Source organism: Cibotium barometz, chromosome 21 (genome assembly GCF_041138505.1).
Source record: "Cibotium barometz isolate CiBa-2024 chromosome 21, ASM4113850v1, whole genome shotgun sequence".
Classification (NCBI taxonomy): domain Eukaryota; kingdom Viridiplantae; phylum Streptophyta; class Polypodiopsida; order Cyatheales; family Cibotiaceae; genus Cibotium; species Cibotium barometz.
In genome coordinates this window covers 52,590,746-52,613,697 of record NC_141066.1, presented here as the reverse complement: position 1 = coordinate 52,613,697, position 22,952 = coordinate 52,590,746, and the positions used below count along the sequence as shown (strand labels likewise).

At 47.6% G+C, this 22,952-nt stretch overlaps 1 protein-coding gene across 1 annotated transcript in view; it reads left to right on the top strand.

The window, feature by feature from the left end:
- Positions 1–22,952, top strand: part of MLH1 (MUTL-homolog 1) — a 108,387-nt gene that overhangs the window by 16,460 nt on the left and 68,975 nt on the right. Inside the window, exons 7-9 of the mRNA XM_086815991.1 lie at positions 13,317–13,415; positions 13,510–13,576; positions 13,793–13,928. Coding sequence (XP_086672117.1) covers positions 13,317–13,415; positions 13,510–13,576; positions 13,793–13,928 — 302 coding nt within the window. The remainder of the gene's footprint in view (positions 1–13,316; positions 13,416–13,509; positions 13,577–13,792; positions 13,929–22,952) is intronic.

The following is a 22,952-nucleotide window of genomic DNA, read 5'->3' as shown; positions in this document are numbered from 1 at the left end:
AGAATCGTTGCCCGAAACAGCTTCAAGACACAAAGTTGACTTTTGTAGAAAAGCCAACCATCTCGTATCAAGAAATGACATGGTCTTGCGTGGCATCCAATTCCTGTTTCCACCACTGTGAGTATTGAATTCACCAGAATCTGTGTACTCGTGCTTCATTTCGTCTAACCCTACACCAACGAGCTCCATTTGCGTGGCTTGGATGTAGGACGATGTTCCTTTCGTGTTTAAGGCATTGGCCACTGGGTTGGCCTTGCTTGGAAGGTACTCGATCATGCCACCAAAGTGCTGGAAGATTTGGCTCCTTTGGTGTTGCGGGTCACTCCATTGCGCACTTGACATCGTTTGAAGCTAGTGCAAAGCCTGATGATCCGTGCAAACCTCAAAATCGTGCCCATATCGAAAATATTCCCAATGTTTTAGGGCTTGGATTGCGACTAGGAGTTCTCTATAGGAATCAACTTACGAGACATGTAAGCTATTGGATGACCATTCTGTTTTATCAGAGCTCCAATGGCGATATTACTCGAATTGGTGATTACTCGGAATGGATCATCCCATGAGGCAAGTGCTAAACAAGGGGCCTCCGATCAAGCAACCTTGAGGTCCTTGAAAGCCTACGGTACACGGGGGGCCATAGGGATGTGTTGCCTACAGGGCTTGACTCCCTTGAGCAGATTTGTGAGAGTTGCTGAGAGGTCGAAGAACTTGTTGATGTGGGTGGAATATGCCTGGCAAATCCCCACAATTGACCGTACATCGTACGTTGTTTTTGGAATCTCCTAATTCAAGATTTTTGCCACTTTGGCAGGATCCAGATGCCTTCGGCTCTAATTACTTATCCAAGGTAATGAACCTCGAACAAATAAAACTTTGATTTCTTTTTATTGACATAAAGCACATTGCTTTCTAGGAACTTCATCACTTTTTCAACATCAATGTCGTGTTGCACGATTGTAGTTGAAAAAACTAGTATGTCATCTAGGAAAATGAACACACTTCCCGATCAAGTCCTTGGGCACACGCAGCATTATGCGGCTAAATGTTGCTGGGGCGTTAGTCAGTCCAAAGGGCATGACCACAAACTCATAGTGGGCCCGTTCAGTGTGAAAGGCTGCCTTGGGGATGTCCCCTTTGACAATCCGTACCTGATGGTATCCACTTTATAGGTCAAGCACCTTGGCTTCATTCAGCCTCTCTAGGATATGATCAATCTAAGGCATCGGGAACTTGCTCTTAATTGTCAGCTTTTTCAGAGCACGATAATCTGCACAAAGTCTGGAAGATCCATCCTTTTTCTTGATTGAAAGGATCAGTGCTGCAAATGGAGACACACTAGAGCATATGAACCTTGATTGGAAGAATTCTTGGAGTTGGTGGAGCTCAGTGTCATGTGCATGATCAATGCCATGTACCTTCTCAGGGCTAATCCAGAAGGGGGCAGCCAGTAAAAGATCAGTAGAACTAGGATTTAGGAGCATCTGGTGCAGCAGAGGCCAGTGTGGACTTGTAGCAGGGGAATGGAAGGATGTGGTTGAGCTGTCGGCTGCTTGCAAAGGTGGTTGGCTGGACCAGATCAGAGGCGGGTTGGACCAGATTAGAGGCGGCTGGTCCAGATCAGAAAATGCAGGTTTTGTATGGATTTTTCCCCACGACTGCTGGCCGATTAGCAGTCGGCCAGTTCTACATTTGTCCCAAGGCCTATAAATAGGCACGTATGCTCATTGTAAAGACGATTCAATCCTTTAGGGATTTGAGTCATTAGGAGTCCCATAGGGGGACAGAATTTTGGGTGTTATCACCTTTTCTTCAAGGCAGCCTATGGCTGTGGACAGAGTACCTTTTTGTGCTATAGTAATATACTGAATTTCCAGCATATCTCTCTCTCTCTACTCTCTCTCTACTGAAGAGGAGCAAAGGAGGAAGACCCGGGCCTTACATGTACGAGTGTCCGTGTTAGACATATATATTAATGTCCGGTCTAGGCCTAAGTGCCTCGGACTAAATTAATATATATGTAAGAGGACGAAAAAATGACATGTGTGCGCTTCTCTCCTCCCAGCCAATATAGCCCATGAGTTTCTATAAATGGAAGTCCCCTAGAGCATGTTCTTACCTCCCAATCAAGCAAAAGGTAGAAGTGCTCTCTTAGCTCCCATTCCCGCACTCCTTGGCTAACCCCCGAGCTACGGACCTTGGCCCACTAGGCCCCTGCCCGTGCACACACTAGTAATGTCCGGTCTAGGCGTAAGTGCCTCGGACCTTGGCCCATGTGTGCGCTTCTCTCCTCCCAGCCAATATAGCCCATGAGTTTCTATAAATGGAAGTCCCCTAGAGCATGTTCTTACCTCCCAATCAAGCAAAAGGTAGAAGTGCTCTCTTAGCTCCCATTCCCGCACTCCTTGGCTAACCCCCGAGCTACGGACCTCGGCCCACTAGGCCCCTGCCCGTGCACACACTAGTAATGTCCGGTCTAGGCGTAAGTGCCTCGGACTAAATTAATATATATGTCTAACAATCCGGTCTAAAAGACTGTGATGATGCGGAAGGGGAAACCAAGGAGCTCTTCTCTATGATGGGCATTGAAGCCACGCACACAAAGGCATGGAGAGTGGGAAAGAAGAGAGAAGGTAGTGGTGGCGAATCTTCCAAGGAGAGAGCACTTATCATTCGTTTCCCCTCCATGGAAGTGAAGAAGGACTTCCATGGAGGACTTCTTGAAGAGACGTCCTACACTCAAGAAGACGGGAATATTTCTTGGAGATGACCTCACACTCTCGCAACTTGCCCACATGAAAGAAGTTATGCCAGAGATAAGGGCAGCCCGAGAGAAAGGGAAAGTGGCCTTCTATAGAGATGGTAGAGTGGTGATTATGGAGAGGCGCTCTTCATGACGGCGCAAGACCTATGGGACTACACTCAAAGTTGCTACTTGGAATTGTAATGGATCTCTACGTCTTGATGTAGGGGCTTTTGAGGATAGTTTCACTGGGAGGGACATCATCTTCTACTGTGAGACGCATCAGGCTCCTGGACAGTCCATGCCACATGTTAGTGGATACCGATGGGAGACAGCTTGTAGATAGGAGACTCGTTCAGAGCATAGAGGACGGGGCTCAGGAGGAGTGGCAGTATTGTTTAGAGAGGAGCTACAGCCACTGATACATATAGTCCGCAGAGATGAGCAGGCTAGGTACATGTGGGTTAGACTGAGGGCAGAGACGGGCAGATATCTCTACATTGCTATATGCTATTTTGCTCCTAGTACATCAGTGTATGCATCACCTAGCGGGCAGTCTCCCTTTTCTATTTTGGATGATGACATTTGGGAGTTCTCTAGGGATGGTGACATCATTCTCCTGGGGGACTTCAATGCCAGGACCGCCCATAACCAGACAGTATTTTATGATACCTCAGACGAGATGTTGAGGGAGCTTGATGTTAGGGATATGGGCTATCTAGACTCTTACAGGATGAGGAACATACAGTGTATGGGCGGTATTTGATAGACATGGGGACTGCACATGGATTGGCCATCCTGAATGGCCTACAGAGATTCCCGACATCGGGCGGTTTCACTTGCTTTCCACATAGGCATGGTGCTAGTACAGTGGACTATGTTATGACTCAGCCCAGTCTCATTCCCTCTTTTCAGGATTTTATGCTAGGCACTAGGCCGGTTGGAATAGCAGTGGATCATGCTATCTTGTCCTTCACTCTCACATTTCAGTTTAGCACCGCTCCATTGGGACAGGTCTCCACACACACTCGTTATACCTTTACGAGGGAGACTGACACCGTGTACACGGATGAGATATACAGACGCTTATGTGCCGAGGAGCCGGGACGGCCATTAGATGAGCTCAGTCAGATATTGATAGATACGCTTCATGCTGCAGCATCAGAGGCATATCCCCATAGTCAGCCTACATGGAGACGATCTGGGAACATGCCCCAAAACAGTTGGTATGATGAGGAGTGCAGAGAGATGAGGATCAGATTACAGAGAGAGGTGCTCATGGGTGTTACCACTCACAGACAGTCACGGATTACCTTCCGGCACCTAGTGCGACGGAAGAAGAGGGCTTATCTTGCTCAGTTAGAGAGGGATTTGTATCAGTTATTTATGAGTCAGGACTCAGGCGAGGCATGGAGACTATTCCATGAGCATTCACCATCACCAGCCATTACTCCACAGAGATTTGGGGCGAGTATGCAACATCCCTGTACACAGCAGGACAGCCGCCCCTGCCAGACCCATCGAAGCCATGCCCAGAGACGTGTGCTTTCTTTAATGTTGAGATGGTAAGGAAAGCTATTGACAGGATGAGGACTGGGAGAGCATATGATCATGATGGTTTGGTAGCAGAGCACTTTATTCATGCCAGAGATATGCTTGCAGAGCTTATTGCTATGATGTTTAACCGAGCCATGTGTGAGGGTTTTCCTGAGACTTGGAATATGTCCACGATTGTGCCTATCTTCAAGTCAGGGGATCCCATGCTTCCTGGGAATTATCGTACCATCATGATTGGTCACACATTGGCTAGATTATATGCATCTATTCTTGAGCAGGAGTTGAGTAGATGGGCAGAGAGAGAGGACATATGTGCATCAGGGCAGGCAGGGTTCAGGAGAGGTTTCTCCACTCTTGACCATATCTTGACACTCAGAGCTATTATTGAGGAGGGCAGATTATATGGCAAGAGGATTTATTGTTGCTTTGTGGATTTCCGCAAAGCTTTTGACAGAGTACTGAGATCCAGACTGATGCGCAGACTACAGGAGATGGGAGTGCCCACAGAGCTGATTTGGGGAATCATGGCTTTATATAGGACAGTTGTGGGGCAGGTACGTACTACTCAGGGTAGATATGAGATGGTTCACTCCACTATTGGGGTGAAACAGGGTTGCCCCCTTTCTCCCACCTTATTTGGGATGTACGTGGATGAGGTTTCAGACTATGTAGAGCGGGAGGGTGACAGAGGAGCACAGCTAGCAGCGACATGGATTCCGCTGTTATTGAATGCTGATGATATTGTGCTGATCTCAGATTCTCCAGAGGGGATGCAGCGTCATTTGGATGCATTGCACACGTTTGCACAGGACAGTGGATTGTCTGTTAACCTTGGTAAAACCAAGGTGATGGTGTTTAAAACCACAGCACAGTGGGTTAGGAGGTCAGTACCCACCTTTACATATGGTCAGGAGACAGTGGAGTATACAGATGCATATACTTACCTTGGTGTGGTTTTCAATGGCCCACTATTTTCCTTGAGGAGAGCAGCGGAGACCAGATTGACCAGAGCTTATGCAGCATTGGGGAGACTAGAGAGGATGTGTTCGCAGGTTCAGTTTCAGGAACCTCGAACAAAGCTCTGGCTCTTTGACACTTTGGTCACTTCAGCCATGCTGACTTGGGCTCTCCCTAGAGACAGATATGCTCGCTTAGCCCTGGAGTCTTCACGACAGTTGGCATCACAGGGAGACGGATCATGTTGGTATGCAAAGATGACAGCTTGGTTCCAGTTGCATGGCTTTAGTATGGAAAGGCTACCTCCATTTCAGTACTCCCTGGATGCACCCTCCCTCTCTCTCACACGGGCAAAGATTACCAGACTTATCAGGCAGGACTTGATTCAGCTGGACACTAGGAGGACATGGATACAGCCGACACAGGAGCTTGGTACGAAGATGGCTTTCTATAGAGATCATCTTCTCCAGCTCACGCAGGATGGGTTTGTGATTAGACCCAGCTACATGGATACTCATCTTTCTCATGGGGTACGGTGTGCTATTGGTCAGATGCGCACATCCTCACACCAGCTAGAGATTGAGACTGGCAGATTCAGAGGAGTACCAGCTGAGGCCAGGATTTGTCAGCTGTGCCAGATGGAGCCAGAGACAGAGTTACATTACATATGTCACTGTCCAGTATATTATGAGATACGAGGCCGTTTTCACTGCCTGTTTACAGAGGGTTTCGGACCACTTTCTAGAGTCATGAGATACCAGGATCAGAGATGCCTCGGATTATACTTGCTGGAGCTTCGTAGACATAGAGAGGGTCTCTTGAGAGGAAGGGGATCAGAGAGGGAGAGACACCTACAAAGGCAGATTACAGACTTCTGTCGACCGGAGATTGAGCAGTCAGGCCAACAGGCATTGCAGCTAGCCCCAGAGTATAGCCGCACTAGAGGTACACTGATTGATCGGGCTATAGAGCTGGGGCGGTCCAGGCGCCCCAAGATGAGAGGCCCATCTCGACACCGGCGGAGACTACAACAGAGGATTAGGACCATACTAGCACGGCATGGGAGACGTCCAGTCAGAGTACTCACCATGGAGGACATTGAGGATATCCGCCATCGACCGATGAGAGACATCTTTGGGTGATGTGTATGATGCTTACCTTTGTTGCTGGAGTTTTCCTCCCAGATGTTATCCATTAGGAGCTCCTAGTACCGTACTTTTCCTCATAGTTATTTCAGTTTCAGTTAGTTGTTTTTAGCTTTTCTTACACAGACATTGTATCAGATCCACCAATTGTTGTAACCTTTTTGTTCTCATAGGTCATTTTGGCCTTCTGAAGACGTTAATATATCATTTCATTTCATATCATTTCATTTCTCTCACGCTCTTGTGAAGGGCGGGGCAGGAGACAGGCACACAGACGACTGGCTGGTTATCTCCTTGGGCACACAGTCGTGCTGCAGCATCTGTGAGCAGGTACGGCTGCAGGAGACCGGCTGGATTACAGGAGGCGGACTGGCAGGACAGCAGGCGCACAGTGCTGGGCGTGCTATTGCCAATAGGCGGGCTGGACTGCAGGCTCTTTCCACGCTTCTCTCTCTCTATCTCGTGGAAGACAGTGGACAGCAGGTGGAGCAAGAGGAAGGTGGTGGACTGCTACTGTGCAGAGGCAGCCGACTATTCTTTTCTCTCTCTCTCTCTCTCTCTCTCTCTCTCTCTCTCTTTGCAGGCTTGTGGGCGATGTCAGACGCATACAGGTGAAATTGGGTCTGGAGCCATTTCATGGAGCAGTAAAAAGCAGCCTACTGTGGCGCTTTCCTTTATAGAGGCGGAGTATCATGCAGTTTGTTATGCTCCATGTGAGGCAATCTGGTTGCGGAGCTTACTGGAGGAGCTTGGCTGTCCTCCTACCGGATCTACTCTCCATCCCCACTCCCACCATCATCAACATGACCCTTGAAGAGGGCAAAGGAGGAAGACCCGGGCCTTACATGTACGAGTGTCCGGTCTAAAAGACCGTGATGATGCGGAAGGGGAAACCAAGGAGCTCTTCTCTATGATGGGCATTGAAGCCACACACACAAAGGCATGGAGAGTGGGAAAGAAGAGAGAAGGTAGTGGTGGCGAATCTTCTAAGGAGAGAGCACTTATCATTCGTTTCCCCTCCATGGAAGCGAAGAAGGACTTCTTGAAGAGACGTCCTACACTCAAGAAGACGGGAATATTTCTTGGAGATGACCTCACACTCTCGCAACTTGCCCACATGAAAGAAGTTATGCCAGAGATAAGGGCAGCCCGAGACAAAGGGAAAGTGGCCTTCTATAGAGATGGTAGAGTGGTGATTATGGAGAGGCGCTCTTCATGACGGCGCGAGACCTATGGGACTACACTCAAAGTTGCTACTTGGAATTGTAATGGATCTCTACGTCTTGATGTAGGGGCTTTTGAGGATAGTTTCACTGGGAGGGACATCATCTTCTACTGTGAGACGCATCAGGCTCCTGGAAAGTCCATGCCACATGTTAGTAGATACCGATGGGAGATAGCTTGTAGACAGGAGACTCGTTCAGAGCATAGAGGACGGGGCTCAGGAGGAGTGGCAGTATTGTTTAGAGAGGAGCTACAGCCACTGATACATATAGTCCGCAGAGATGAGTAGGCTAGGTACATGTGGGTTAGACTGAGGGCAGAGACGGGCAGATATCTCGACATTGCTATATGCTATTTTGCTCCTAGTACATCAGTGTATGCATCACCTAGCGGGCAGTCTCCCTTTTCTATTTTGGATGATGACATTTGGAAGTTCTCCAGGGATGGTGACATCATTCTCCTGGGGGACTTCAATGCCAGGACCGCCCATAACCAGACAGTATTTTATGATACCTCAGAGGAGACGTTGAGGGAGCTTGATGTTAGGGATATGGGCCTATCTAGACTCTCACAGGATGAGGAACATACAGTGTATGGGCGGTATTTGATAGACATGGGGACTGCACATGGATTGGCCATCCTGAATGGCCTACAGAGATTCCCGACATCGGGCGGTTTCACTTGCTTTCCACATAGGCATGGTGCTAGTACAGTGGACTATGTTATGACTCAGCCCAGTCTCATTCCCTCTTTTCAGGATTTTATGGTAGGCACTAGGCCGGTTGGAATAGCAGTGGATCATGCTATCTTGTCCTTCACTCTCACATTTCAGTTCAGCACCGCTCCATTGGGACAGGTCTCCACACACACTCGTTATACCTTTACGAGGAAGACTGACACCGTGTACACGGATGAGATATACAGACGCTTATGTGCCGAGGAGCCGGGACGGCCATTAGATGAGCTCAGTCAGATATTGATAGATACGCTTCATGCTGCAGCATCAGAGGCATATCCCCATAGTCAGCCTACACGGAGACGATCTGGGAACATGCCCCAGAACAGTTGGTATGATGAGGAGTGCAGAGAGATGAGGATCAGATTACAGAGAGAGGTGCTCATGGGTGTTACCACTCACAGACAGTCACGGATTACCTTCCGGCACCTAGTGCGACAGAAGAAGAGGGCTTATCTTGCTCAGTTAGAGAGGGATTTGTATCAGTTATTTATGAGTCAGGACTCAGGCGAGGCATGGAGACTATTCCATGAGCATTCACCATCACCAGTCATTACCTCCAGAGAGATTTGGGGTGCGTATGCAGCATCCCTGTACACAGCAGCAGGACAGCCGCCCCTGCCAGACCCATCGGAGCCATGCCCAGAGACATGTGCTTTCTTTACTGCTGAGATGGTAAGGAAAGCTATTGACAGGATGAGGACTGGGAGAGCATATGATCATGATGGTTTGGTAGCAGAGCACTTTATTCATGCCAGAGATGTGCTTGCAGAGCTTATTGCTATGATGTTTAACCGAGCCATGTGTGAGGGTTTTCCTGAGACTTGGAATATGTCCACGATTGTGCCTATCTTCAAGTCAGGGGATCCCATGCTTCCTGGGAATTATCGTACCATCATGATTGGTCACACATTGGCTAGATTATATGCATCTATTCTTGAGCGGGAGTTGAGTAGATGGGCAGAGAGAGAGGACATACGTGCATCAGGGCAGGCAGGGTTCAGGAGAGGTTTCTCCACTCTTGACCATATCTTGACACTCAGAGCTATTATTGAGGAGGGCAGATTATATGGCAAGAGGATTTATTGTTGCTTTGTGGATTTCCGCAAAGCTTTTGACACAGTACCGAGAGCCAGACTGATGCGCAGACTACAGGAGATGGGAGTGCCCACAGAGCTGATTTGGGGAATCATGGCTTTATACAGGACAATTGTGGGGCAGGTACGTACTACTCAGGGTAGATCTGAGATGGTTCACTCCACTATTGGGGTGAAACAGGGTTGCCCCCTTTCTCCCACCTTATTTGGGATGTACGTGGATGAGGTTTCAGACTATGTAGAGCGGGAGGGTGACAGAGGAGCACAGCTAGCAGGGACATGGATTCCGCTGTTATTGTATGTTGATGATATTGTGCTGATCTCAGATTCTCCAGAGGGGATGCAGCGTCATTTGGATGCATTGCACACGTTTGCACAGGACAGTGGATTGTCTGTTAACCTTGGTGAAACCAAGGTGATGGTGTTTAACACCACAGCACAGTGGGTTAGGAGGTCAGTACCCACCTTTACATATGGTCAGGAGACAGTGGAGTATACAGATGCATATACTTACCTTGGTGTGGTTTTCAATGGCCCACTATTTTCCTTGAGGAGAGCAGCGGAGACCAGATTGACCAGAGCTTATGCAGCATTGGGGAGACTAGAGAGGATGTGTTCGCAGGTTCAGTTTCAGGAACCTCGAACAAAGCTCTGGCTCTTTGACACTTTGGTCACTTCAGCCATGCTGTATGGAGTGGAGATATGGGGACCCTCAGTGGATCACCACAGCCGAGCTGGTAGCGCTGATGGATGGAGACATATGGAGAGGCCCTTGGTTTCTATGATTTCCCGGATGATTAGGGCCAAGGCCTCCGTACCACATGATATTATCCGTGCAGAGATGGCTGCCGCCCATTTGGTAGTAGAGGCACTCACTCGATCAGTCTCCTTTATACATAGCACTTGGGCTCTCCCTAGAGACAGATATGCTCGCTTAGCCCTGGAGTCTTCACGACAGTTGGCATCACAGGGAGACGGATCATGTTGGTATGCAAAGATGACAGCTTGGTTCCAGTTGCATGGCTTTAGTATGGAAAGGCTACCTCCATTTCAGTACTCCCTGGATGCACCCTCCCTCTCTCTCACACGGGCAAAGATTACCAGACTTATCAGGCAGGACTTGATTCAGCTGGACACTAGGAGGACATGGATACAGCCGACACAGGAGCTTGGTACGAAGATGACTTTCTATAGAGATCATCTTCTCCAGCTCACGCAGGATGGGTTTGTGATTAGACCCAGCTACATGGATACTCATCTTTCTCATGGGGTACGGTGTGCTATTGGTCAGATGCGCACATCCTCACACCAGCTAGAGATTGAGACTGGCAGATTCAGAGGAGTACCAGCTGAGGCCAGGATTTGTCAGCTGTGCTGCCAGATGGAGCCAGAGACAGAGTTACATTACACATGTCACTGTCCAGTATATTATGAGATACGAGGCCATTTTCACTGCCTGTTTAGAGAGGGTTTCGGACCACTTTCTAGAGTCATGAGATACCAGGATCAGAGATGCCTCGGATTATACTTGCTGGAGCTTCGTAGACATAGAGAGGGTCATTTGAGAGGAAGGGGATCAAAGAGGGAGAGACACCTACAGAGGCAGATTACAGACTTCTTTCGACCGGAGATTGAGCATTCAGGCCAACAGGCATTGCAGCTAGCCCCAGAGTATAGCCGCACTAGAGGTACACTGGTTGATCGGGCTATAGAGCTGGGGCGGTCCAGGCGCCCCAAGATGAGAGGCCCATCTCGACACCGGCGGAGACTACAACAGAGGATCAGGACCATACTAGCACGGCATGGGAGACGTCCAGTCAGAGTACTCACCATGGAGGACATTGAGGATATCCGCCATTGACCGATGAGAGACATCTTTGGGTGATGTGTACGATGCTTACCTTTGTTGCTGGAGTTTTCCTCCCAGATGTTATCCATTAGGAGCTCCTAGTACCGTACTTTTCCTCATAGTTATTTCAGTTTCAGTTAGTTGTTTTTAGCTTTTCTTACACAGACATTGTATCAGATCCACCAATTGTTGTAACCTTTTTGGTCTCATAGGTCATTTTGGCCTTCTGAAGACGTTAATATATCATTTCATTTCTATATCTGCGTTTTGCATCAGCATGTTGCCAGTTGTGTTTAGGGCTGAAAGAAGACTCCCATAGCTTCCGCGTGTTACATTGGTATCATAGCATCAGGCTTAGCAAAGCTAAACACTGATTTAGTCCCATATGATGGTGTACAGGTCCAAGGTACAGGAAAGTACACGGATGCGAAGCCCAAGGCAAGGAGCACAGAATCGAGAAGAGCTCCCAGGAGGTTTGTTGGTGGTGTTCCACAGTGCCAGAGGGGATGGCAGTCCTGTGAGCCAGATAGGTTCTCGGGCAACGGTCCCAAGGGAGGTGTATCCTCCAAGGGTGATGTGAGTGCCAGACTCATTTCTCAGGAATGAAGACTAAGACAGTGTTCAGAGTCGGGGTAGGAATGGATTGTGGACTAGATGGAACAGATGCATAGATCTTAGTCTGAGATAGAGTGGTTTGGAGAACGGGCCAGGCTTTCAGAGAAAAGGGTTGCCAGGGATGGATGGATGACAGAGGGACTTCGGGAAAAGATTTGGGATGATGACAGTCATCCAAGAGCAGGTTGGAATCCCGTCATCAAGTTTAGCAGAGGGGGATGTCATGTGTATGATCAATGCCATGTACCTTCTCAGGGCTAATCCAGAAGGGGGCAGCCAGTAAAAGATCAGTAGAACTAGGATTTAGGAGCATCTGGTGCAGCAGAGGCCAGTGTGGACTTGTAGCAGGGGAATGGAAGGATGTGGTTGAGCTGTCGGCTGCTTGCAAAGGTGGTTGGCTGGACCAGATCAGAGGCGGGTTGGACCAGATTAGAGGCGGCTGGTCCAGATCAGAAAATGCAGGTTTTGTATGGATTTTTCCCCACGACTGCTGGCCGATTAGCAGTCGGCCAGTTCTACATTTGTCCCAAGGCCTATAAATAGGCACGTATGCTCATTGTAAAGACGATTCAATCCTTTAGGGATTTGAGTCATTAGGAGTCCCATAGGGGGACAGAATTTTGGGTGTTATCACCTTTTCTTCAAGGCAGCCTATGGCTGTTGACAGAGTACCTTTTTGTACTATAGTAATATACTGAATTTCCAGCATCTCTCTCTCTCTCTCTCTCTCTACTCTCTCTCTATATCTGCGTTTGCATCAGCATCGTGCCAGTAGTGTTTAGGGCTGAAAGAAGACTCCCAGAGCTTCCGCGTGTTACACTCAGGCTGAGACAGACCAGGGACAATGGGAGGTGTTACGTACCAAACACTAATCCTTGGGATTAATTCTTAATATGGGAAGGTTAGGGGACCCTGTAGGTAGATATGGGTGGCTAGGGTTAAGTAATAAATCCATGTGAATGGTGGCCGGTGAGGCTAGAGAGCACGGGTGATGACGGCGGCACAGCCGGTGAAGATGGCGGAGATGAGGACAGAGGGTGAAGGCTAGCCATCTACACTGTCCATCTAAACAAAGGAGATAGCTGTTACCCTTCTCCCATGTAGCACCATCCGAAGTGACCATGTGGTGGTCTGGTACATCTATGTGGACCAAAGTTACTATGCCATGTGGCACTCTTATGTGCTGCAACAATAGACCAGGATAAGTTTGTAATGATTGATGTGCACATAAACTATGTTTGTTACATTGCATTTCTTGATTTTTCATTCCCAATTGATACAATTGGGAATGTCACAGCATGTAGTTCATTTTTGCATCTAGATTCTGGTTTGATTCTGTGTGTCAAGTCTATAAGGACTGTTATGAGCTTCTGATTATTGTTGTAATAACATTTAGGTGAGCTTTCTGAACCAAGAAAGCTTGGTGGACAGTATCCAGAAGGCAGTTGAGGCAAAGCTTTTGAACTCAAACACTACACGTACGTTTTACACTCAGGTATATCCTGTCACACTCTGCTGCAGACCGAGGCTGATCTTTCTGCAAGGAGGTGCAGGGTTAGATTTTGACAGATTCCTTGTGTCGCTGCTAGACAATGTTCCCTGGAGCTGCTCAGCTCACAAAAGGTGAATGTGACGGAAGTCCAACCCCGAATCCAGGTGATATTTTAGAAATCCAAGTGAGGTTTTGAGTTTCCTTCTATCAATTAGAGTCAGGAGGAGCCATAATTGTGCTGATAGGTCATGGTGTAAAAGCAGTACGCAAGGTCCAAATAGCCTTCTAGCAAAGGCCAGAAATATTCCTTAATGAAGATATGGTGGTTCTTGAAAGCTGTTACTTTAGTTCAGAATTTTGACAGGATGTATGGACTGCAGGTGTGCAAAGCCAAAAAGCACCCGTGAAGAAGTTAGTCCGTGTGGATTCGTCTAACCCTGCTGGGAGATTGCATGCTTTTCTGCACAAAAAGGATACAAAGCCTTCAGATGGTGACAGAGAGCTGGCAGCTACAAGGTAATATCAAGAGTCATTCTCTACACTCTTGCCAATTGACTTCAAACCAAAAGTAAGCTAGCTGGTATGGATGTAAGAAAGATTTGATGAGCACTTTGTATGACACAAATGTGGCATTACAAAGTTTCAAAGGTTCAATGTGTTTCCTCTTAACACTATTTGTTGCTTCTTCTAACACCATCCATGACACCACATATTATCCATCAGTGGAAAGTGTTGTCATGATGTTTGAGCAATATATGTTGTCATTTGCAAGCATTGTATGTGGTCATAAATGGATCGGGCAAGATTAACATTCTCAGCACAAACGTCTCCTTTTCTAACGCCATTGCTAGGGCATATTGTACCAAGGGAACCCTTAACCCCAACTTGGTTGAAACTCGTGGTGCCCGGGGGACTAGGGACACACTTGTTGATACCATCAATACATATTAAAACATTTAAACATGGCCACAGCCTTAGCACATAAAACATAAAAGTTGGACAAAATATCCACAAATGCTGAAAATGGAGCTTGCACATGTGAGACTGCATAGAGACCGGAATGGGCCGACCCCCCCCCACCCCCTTGGAGTATTTTATTACCCAAGGAGAATAATATCATGTACAAGCTTTGAGGGCCTTACTCTCCCCACGGGAGGTGCCAGATTATCCATATACAAATGCCATAACACAGCCCAACACGAGGCAACCATAAAATTCTGCTGTCACATACCTGTAGAAATGCCGAGCCAACAATATAAACCATATACCTCCGTGTGGGTACTAATTCTTCCCCAAAAACCACGGGTCTTCATGGAATAGAGTTGGTACAATAAGTACAACTCTCCATTCAGCCGGTACAACAAGTACAATGGTTGGTACAACAGGTACAATGGTTGGGACAACAAATACAAGGGTTGGTACAGTTGTTGGTATAGCAGGTATAGTAAGTACAAGGGCTGGTACAACAAGTACCATGGCTAGAAATCATAATAAAATGATTAAATACCCTTGCCTTCAGTATTTCTTTACAATGGAAGCCTCCAAAACAGTCCCCACCAGCCGTTATTATTCATGGGCAGCCTTCAAGAGAGAGAGAAAGAGAGTAGCCATCATTAGGGTAGCCTGTAACGGTGGTAGAGGCTAGTGTGCAGTAAGAGAGCCTCCTCCAAATGAAGAGAGAGGACTCCAATTTATAGATTTGGGCCTCCCATGAGCTAAAATGGCAAGAGAAGGCTATAATGACAAGTGGAGAGCCACACAATAGCTGAAGTGACAAGTGTGAGGCCACTTGTCTCACTTTGATCCACTTTCTTGCCACATGTCCCAATCTAAGAGATGGGTTCGCCCATAATCTTTACCTCTAAAAATATCCCAACTAGCAGCCCATTTGTCATAGGTATTTAAAACTTTGGCAACTCTTGGTATGTGCTCAAATCCAGATGTAATGACGTGAAAAGAATTTTCATCGGAGTCGTGCCAAAAATTGCAACTCTCCTAAATTTTAGGAGTGTGATCCTTTGTATTCCAGGATAATCCTCCATTCCCAAAGCTTGTACTTTCCAAATATTTAGACATCCTGGAGTCCACCAGACCCCTTTCATACTCGGAAATGTTTAGGCTGGTGACATCCTCCCCAGCTTCTTAAAAGTTGTCCTCAACTTTAAGCTTCATGCCATATATCGAAGATATAATCATGTCCCATCAAGTGGGCGATACCAGACAGTCTCAAAAATGCAATATAACTAAAAGAATCCATGTTACAAATAAATGGGCGAGACTAAATATGTCTCCATAATACCAACATCAAAATCATGTCCCAAAATAAACGGGTGAGATAAAACAGTCTCATAAGTCCAGACCATAATCATGTGTCTCTGTCCATACTCCAAGTTGAATCCAACTCCAAGGAGAAGTTGATTCTTTCCCAATCCCCAGTGTCACGTCAAACGCATGCTACTCTCCACTGGCTTCTAGGCTTACACATGCAAAGATCAGGTTGAGAAATAGAGGACCGATTGGCCGTGCATGCGGATGTAGAACGTACATTGGTTCTGAGCGTAGACATCAAGTCCCCAGCATACCATATTCCAGTCTACTAACACTTGGCGTAGACACAGTCCCCTGCCAACAAGGTGTCAGTCCACATGACCCTTGGCGTAGACATAAGTCCCCTGCCAACAAGTTATCAATCCACATGATCCTTGGCGTAGACATAAGTTTCTTGCCAACAACCAGGCGTCATGTCCACTCTACCACTTGCACTCCGTGTTGATACTCTGACCACACACCTTGGAGGAGAGGTGGGCTCAAGTGTGTAACATAAGATAAGAATCACTCGCAGGCATAGATATCCTGGTGCTCCATAAACATTTCTGCTACACATAGTTTATAGGCATTTCGGCCACCAATAGTTTGTAGGCATTTTGGCCACCAATTCACACTACCCTCTCAAGTGCTCTTGTTCCCTTCCATCTGCTCTCTATTGTTCCACCCACATATGGTAGAAACAATCTTCAAGAGAGCATAGAACACTACACAGGGTATATTGTGCCTGACACTACCCTCTGAAGTGTCCATGTTCCTTTCCATCTATTCTCTACTGTTCCACCCACACATGGTAGAAACAATCTTCAATAGAGCACGTAGGACAAGAGAACACTACACAGGGTATGTTGTGCTTGACACTACCCTCTGAGGTCCCCATGTTCCCTTCCATCTGCCATCTATTGTTCCATCCACACATGGTAGAAATAATCTTCAAGAGAGTATGTAGGACAAGAGAACACTACATAGGGTATGTGAACCATGAGTTCCATAAGTCCAATGCATCCCAAATAAAGGGAGCCAAAAAGAATAATCCATCCTAGTAAAAGGGAGCCATAAACATAATCCATAAACCTGAGGATGGATCCAAATCCCTAGAAAAGAAGTCCAGGAATCCATAGACCTGTATACCATAAACCTTGTATACCATAACTCTTACCACATTCTCCGTGCTGACCACACACCTTGGAGTAGAGGTGGACTTTTATCCATAAAAGCATCATATCCATGAGATTTCCAAATATTTCTTCTCTATAAACTCGGACAGATTCGTCCATAGAAATTGCTTGTGAAGCTCAATATCTATATAAATCTCATCCAAGAAATAAATCTCCATAGATATAATCCAACCCAATAAAGGGAGCCATAACCAATGTTTCCCTAAAACCATCTCAAGGCAATAACAATAACACCTTTCTCCTTGCATGGCTATACAAGGGTTAGTGAACATCAAAAGCACTTCACTGTAAATAGCAAAAGCACCAGCTTTGCAAACTTAAAGTATACTTTGCTTTTCTTTGCCAGGTTGGTCATGAAGCCAAAAGAAATATCTTCTTACCATATCCTTAAGATATCTCGAGAAATATCTCCATATAGCTTGCTTGTAAGCTTGATAATATAATCCACAATATCCATATGGAAAGAGTGCTAAACACGTGCACTTAAAGCCAACTCCATACTTCCAAGATAAAATTTTGTGAATTCGTAAATCCTTAGATCAACAAGCTGTCTACTACTCATGCTCTTGCTTCATAGGCTATGAAGCAGTTGGCCATGCTTAACAGCAATGATGGTAAGGGTGGTCGCCACTTGAGATCTTTTCTCTTCCTTATTGATAGAAGGAAGCCTCCGCTTCCAAGAAAGCCTATGCTTTGATACCAATGAAACTCGTGGTGCCCGGGGGACTAGGGCCTTTGACACACTTGTTGATACCATCAATGCATATTAAAACATTTAAACATGGCCACAGCCTTAGCACATTTCCATCATCGCTTTGCATAAAACATAAAAGCTGGACAAAACATCCACAAATGCTGAAAATGGAGCTTGCACATGTGAGACAATGTAGCATTGGCTCCCTTCAATGATTACAAGAGTAGACAATGGTTACGAGGTTCATATTCATGCAGTGAGGTGCAAAAAGATCTTGAAGAATTTCAGACCAAAGTACAGATATTTTGTGAAGTGGGTCCAGGCAAGTTCTCATTACCGAAGCTTGAGACATTGGTGAGATGCTGAATGTTGCCTTCAAGACCCTGGAGGCACCTTACATGAGGAAACTCACCTAGGTGTAAGTGATCCCAGTCATTACCACATTCTTATGTGCTGATCTGGACAGTGTTGAGAGGGCTGAGGATGGCCTGAGGCATGGAACCGTACTAACAGAACATAGGGAACCGATAAGACTACACATAGCAGACGGTAAGGACATGTGGAGATCCTTGAAGATGAGATCCTCGAGCTCCTTTGTAATCCCATTGTGCTTTATAACATTTTTTTCTCCATCTGCGTGGGTTTCATTCCATTTTGACGGCGTGAGGCGATGGTGACAGTTCACGAGGCCCGTAGAGCAGGCAAGTGGGCTATCTACAGAGATGGTAGGGTCATTATCACTGAGCGCCGTCCCAAATAGGAACGCGGGATCTATGAGACCAAACACCTGAGGTTGGCAGTATGGAACTGCAATGGCATGCTGTGGTTGAATCCAGGAGGCTTGAGCGAGATTCTTACAGGCAAGGATGTCATTTTTTATACAGAGACTCATCAAAGCCCTGAGAGGGGCTTACCATACATAGCTGGGTATGAGTGGGAGTTAGCTTTCTGAGGCGAGACCGGCACATTAGGAGGAGTACGTGGCTCTAGAGGGGTAGCTGTCCTTTTTAGATCAATCTCCGACAGATTCTCAGCATCGTCCGGAAGGACGAAGATGCACGGTATCTTTGGGTGCGGTTACAGCTTAGCAGTGACAGAGTCATCCACATTGCTGTGTGTTATTTTGCACCATGCCACTCCCCTTACGCCGCACAGCATGGCCAGTCACCATACTTACCATTATATGGGGATATCATGGAGTTCTCGTAGCTGGGGGAAGTCCTGCTTGGGGATTTCAACGCCAGGACGGGAAGTGAGCAGGTCCCACTACTCGATCTAGACGACCCTATCAGACTATAGGAGCTGGATATCACTGACACAGGGCTACAATGATCATCACAGGACCGTGAGGAGGTCACAGTGTATGGGAGATATTTCTCAGAGTTGGGAGCTGCACATGGTCTCGTTATCTATAATGGGATGTCCCGATGGCCTTCCTCCGGCGCCCTCACCTCCTTCCCTCACTCAAGAGGTACGAGCACCGTGGACTACCTTATGGGATCTCCTGCTTTGGCACACCTTCTACCCGACTTCTCCATCCCGCCACCCCCTTTTGAAGCTGACCATGCCTACCTCTCTTTCACTCTTACTTGCACACCACCCGTCCCTCCACCACCACCCCCCATCTCACATTACACTGAGGTCCTTTTTGATCACGAGCTTGATCTTGTTTACTCCAACCACATCTACCGCCAACTCCAGGATGTTGAATCTATTGTCCCCCTATCCACCCTCACATCACAGCTCACCACCATACTCCACACATCCGCCACCGCTTCTTTCATCCGCACACGGCGGTCTACCGCCAAGCCACCTTGCGGTTCCATGCCCCAGAACTGTTGGTATGATGACGAATGCCGGGCCACATGCTCCCGTCTTAAGCATGAGGTACGGATTGGGCAAATCACGAAGTGCCAAGCGCAACGGATTTCTCAACAGCTCACCCAACACAAGAAACGGGAATTCTATGCTCAGAAAGAGGATGAGTTATACCGCTTTTCTTAGGGCCGACGAACTGCAAAGAGGCCTGGAGGAAACTCCGAGAACATCGCTCTCCCACCTGTCCGGACACATGGCACTCCTATGCACGTTCCCTCTATCATACCCCTATCAGCCACCCCTACCCCCACCACCAGATCCCCGTCCCACCACCTCCACCTTCTTCACAAAGGGCATGGTCCTCAAGGCCATTCGTAGACTACGCAATGGGCGAGCCCGGGATCATGAGGGACTGAGTGTCGAGTACATCTCGCATGCCAATGATACCCTGGCGCCCCTACTAGCCTACATGTTCAATAGAGCCCTTTGTGAAGGATTTCCACCCTCTTGGTCCACCAACACCATCGCCTCCATCCTCAAAGCCGGAGATCCACTTGATCCTAATAATTACATGACGATCATGATTGGCCACACATTGGCCAAACTCTATGGATCAATGCTAGAGGCGGAGCTCAGTTCATTTGCAGAGAGCCACGGATGCAGAGCCTCAAGACAGGCTGGCTTTCGGAGGAGCTATTCTACCCTTGACCACATCTTCACCCTCCGTGCCATCATCGAGGAGGGTAGAGCATGACATCATAGGATTTACTGCTGCTTTGTGGATTTTCGCAAAGCCTTTGATACTGTACACCGAGCCCGCTTCCTACACCGTCTACAGGAGATCGGAGTCCCATCTGACATGGTTTGGAGCATCATCGCCCTCTATGAGTCTGTCACTGGATGAGTGAGAGCCCCAGGAGGTACATCAGAGGAGATTTCCAGCACCATTGGGGTGAAACAGGGCTGTCCTCTATCACCCACTCTTTTCGGCCTCTACATTGATGAGATCTCGAGCTTCATTGACGGATTAGGCGGGGCTGGTCCCACACTGGCAGGCATATTGATCCCCATACTACTATATGCAGATGACATCGTCCTCCTCTCAGACTCAGTCGAAGGACTTCAGAGACAGTTGGATGCCTTACATGACTTTTGCACTTAGTGGGACCTCTCTGTTAACCTTGGTAAAACCAAGGTAATGGTCTTCAATACCTCTCGCCCCTTCACATCCAGATTGAGCTTCACATATAGAGGGGGTCTTGGGGAGATTGTCTCATCTTATGTCTACCTTGGTGTCACTTTCAATGGCCCACGCTTTACCATGGTCCCCACAACACATACCAGAGTGACGCGGGGATATGCAGCCTTGAGCTTACTTGAGTGGCAGTGCTTCTAGGCACATTTCCAGGAGCCCAGGACGAAGGGCTGGCTTTTTGACACCCTCGTCACACTAGCCTTGATGTATGGAGTAGCCTTTTGGGGGCTGATGAGGATTGGCAGCGAGTTGAGAGGCCCCAGGTCATGATGTTCTCCCGTATGATCTGCAGCAAACCATCAGTCTCACACCAGATTATCTAGGCAGAGTTTGCTGCAGCCCCGATGGTAGTGGATGCACTCTTCCAGACAGTCACATGGATCCCCATAGGTACCTGAGGCTTGCCCTGGAGTCCTCTAGACAGCTAGCACTGGAGGGCCACTCTGGAGTTTCTCCGGCTGTCTCATGAGGATACCAACCGGGTTATCCAGTTAGATCTTCTCAACCTCTACACACATTGCACATGGGTCACACCTCCGGAGCTCCCACACGAAGATGCACTTCTACAGAGATCACTTCCTCACACTTCCTGAGGATGGATTCATCCAGCAGCCGGGGTACTTGAGTGTTCACATGTCCACAGTTGCATAGAAACGCGTTTCATATAGGTTCGAAACGTACGAAACGTTTCGAAACGTTTCGTCCTGTATGAAACGCGTTTCATACATCATGCATATTTTAAAAACCTTAAAAAACGTTTCCTTTCGTGAATCGTACGACACATTTCATTCACGCTTCCCAGTGGCGGCCGCCTGTGAGTTTGCCGATTTGTGTGCCATCCTTCCATCGCTTGTGTCGGCCCGCCTGCTCCTTGGTGTCCTTGGGCCTTGTGGAGGTCTTCCAAAGGGGTAATGTCATGTTTTGCTTTAAGTTGGTTTTCTCTGCACAACTCACAAAGCAGCACACTTTTTTCTCTTCCATCAATATTTATGGCATATCTTCCACGGTCCACCCTTGCTCTATTGAGATTAGTTTATGTTCTGTGTCGCACTTGCAGGGCCAACAATCTGCATTTATCCCCGCCTTGTAGGATGCCTCGAACAGGTGATTCTCTTTGGAACAATGTCACCTTCGAGTCTAGATATGGTGGCTCGGGCTCCGGAAAGTGGAAATGCAACTTTTGTGTTGATAAGCACCATGGCAGTGTCACCAGGCTGAAGGCACATTTGTCACAAACAAAGGGTTTCGGCATTGGGCCATGTAAGCATGTGCCACAAGAAATCCATGATAGCCTCAAGGCTTGGAAGGCCATGCAGCTCGGTATCGCCCTTGAGGATATCCCCAATCTGGGAGAGCCTGAAGCACGTCAAAGTGTCTCCAAGAGAACTCGCAGTATCAGAGAGGAAGATACCAGTGGTGAGGTTGCAGGTGGTGTTGCAGGTGGTTCTAGCTCGGCACCTCGAGCCATAAGAACTAGTCTTCCAGTGTTCAAGAAAGGACATGTACAGGCAGGGATGCAAAAGGCTGCCATGAAAGAGGCAACGAGGGAGTTGATGAAGTTGTTTATTCAATGTGGATTATCCTTCCACATTGTCAGGACTCCTCGATGGAAGAAGGCAATGAGAGCTATCTCCCGCATTGGGTGTGAGTGGGATGGCCCCTCCTACGAGACATTGCGCACTACTGAGCTTCGCAAGGAGCAACTGGCTGTGGAGATGGAGATGGAGCCTCTCAAGGCCACTTGGGCAAAGTATGGTTGTACTTTGCTTTGTGATGGATGGACAGATGTGCGGAAGAGAAATGTGTACAACATTCTTGTGTCCTCCTGCAAAGGCACAATGTTCATTCGTGCCATAGATGCATCGGTGCCAGGGATAGTGGTTACAGGGGAGTTCATTATGTCCCACATGCGCCAGGCAATCAATGAAATTGGGCCTGATAACATTGTGCAGGTGATCACGGACAATGGGTCCAATTGTGTATCCATGGGCAGGATGTTAGAGGAGGAGTTCCCCAAGATTGTGTGGACACCTTGTGCAGCACACAGCCTTGACTTGATGATTGAGGATGTGGGGAAGCTTGATTGGGTGAGCCATCTATCCTATGCTCTATGAGGAGATCATGGCTCCGGCTCGCACTACACGATCTTCTCGAGAGGCTAGTACTAGTGGTGCACTTGCACCTCTAGAGGATGAGGCATTTGAGGACTCGGCTACCGGCAGTGACCTTGAGAGTGACGCTGCAGAGGCAGAAGATGCAGATGAGGATGC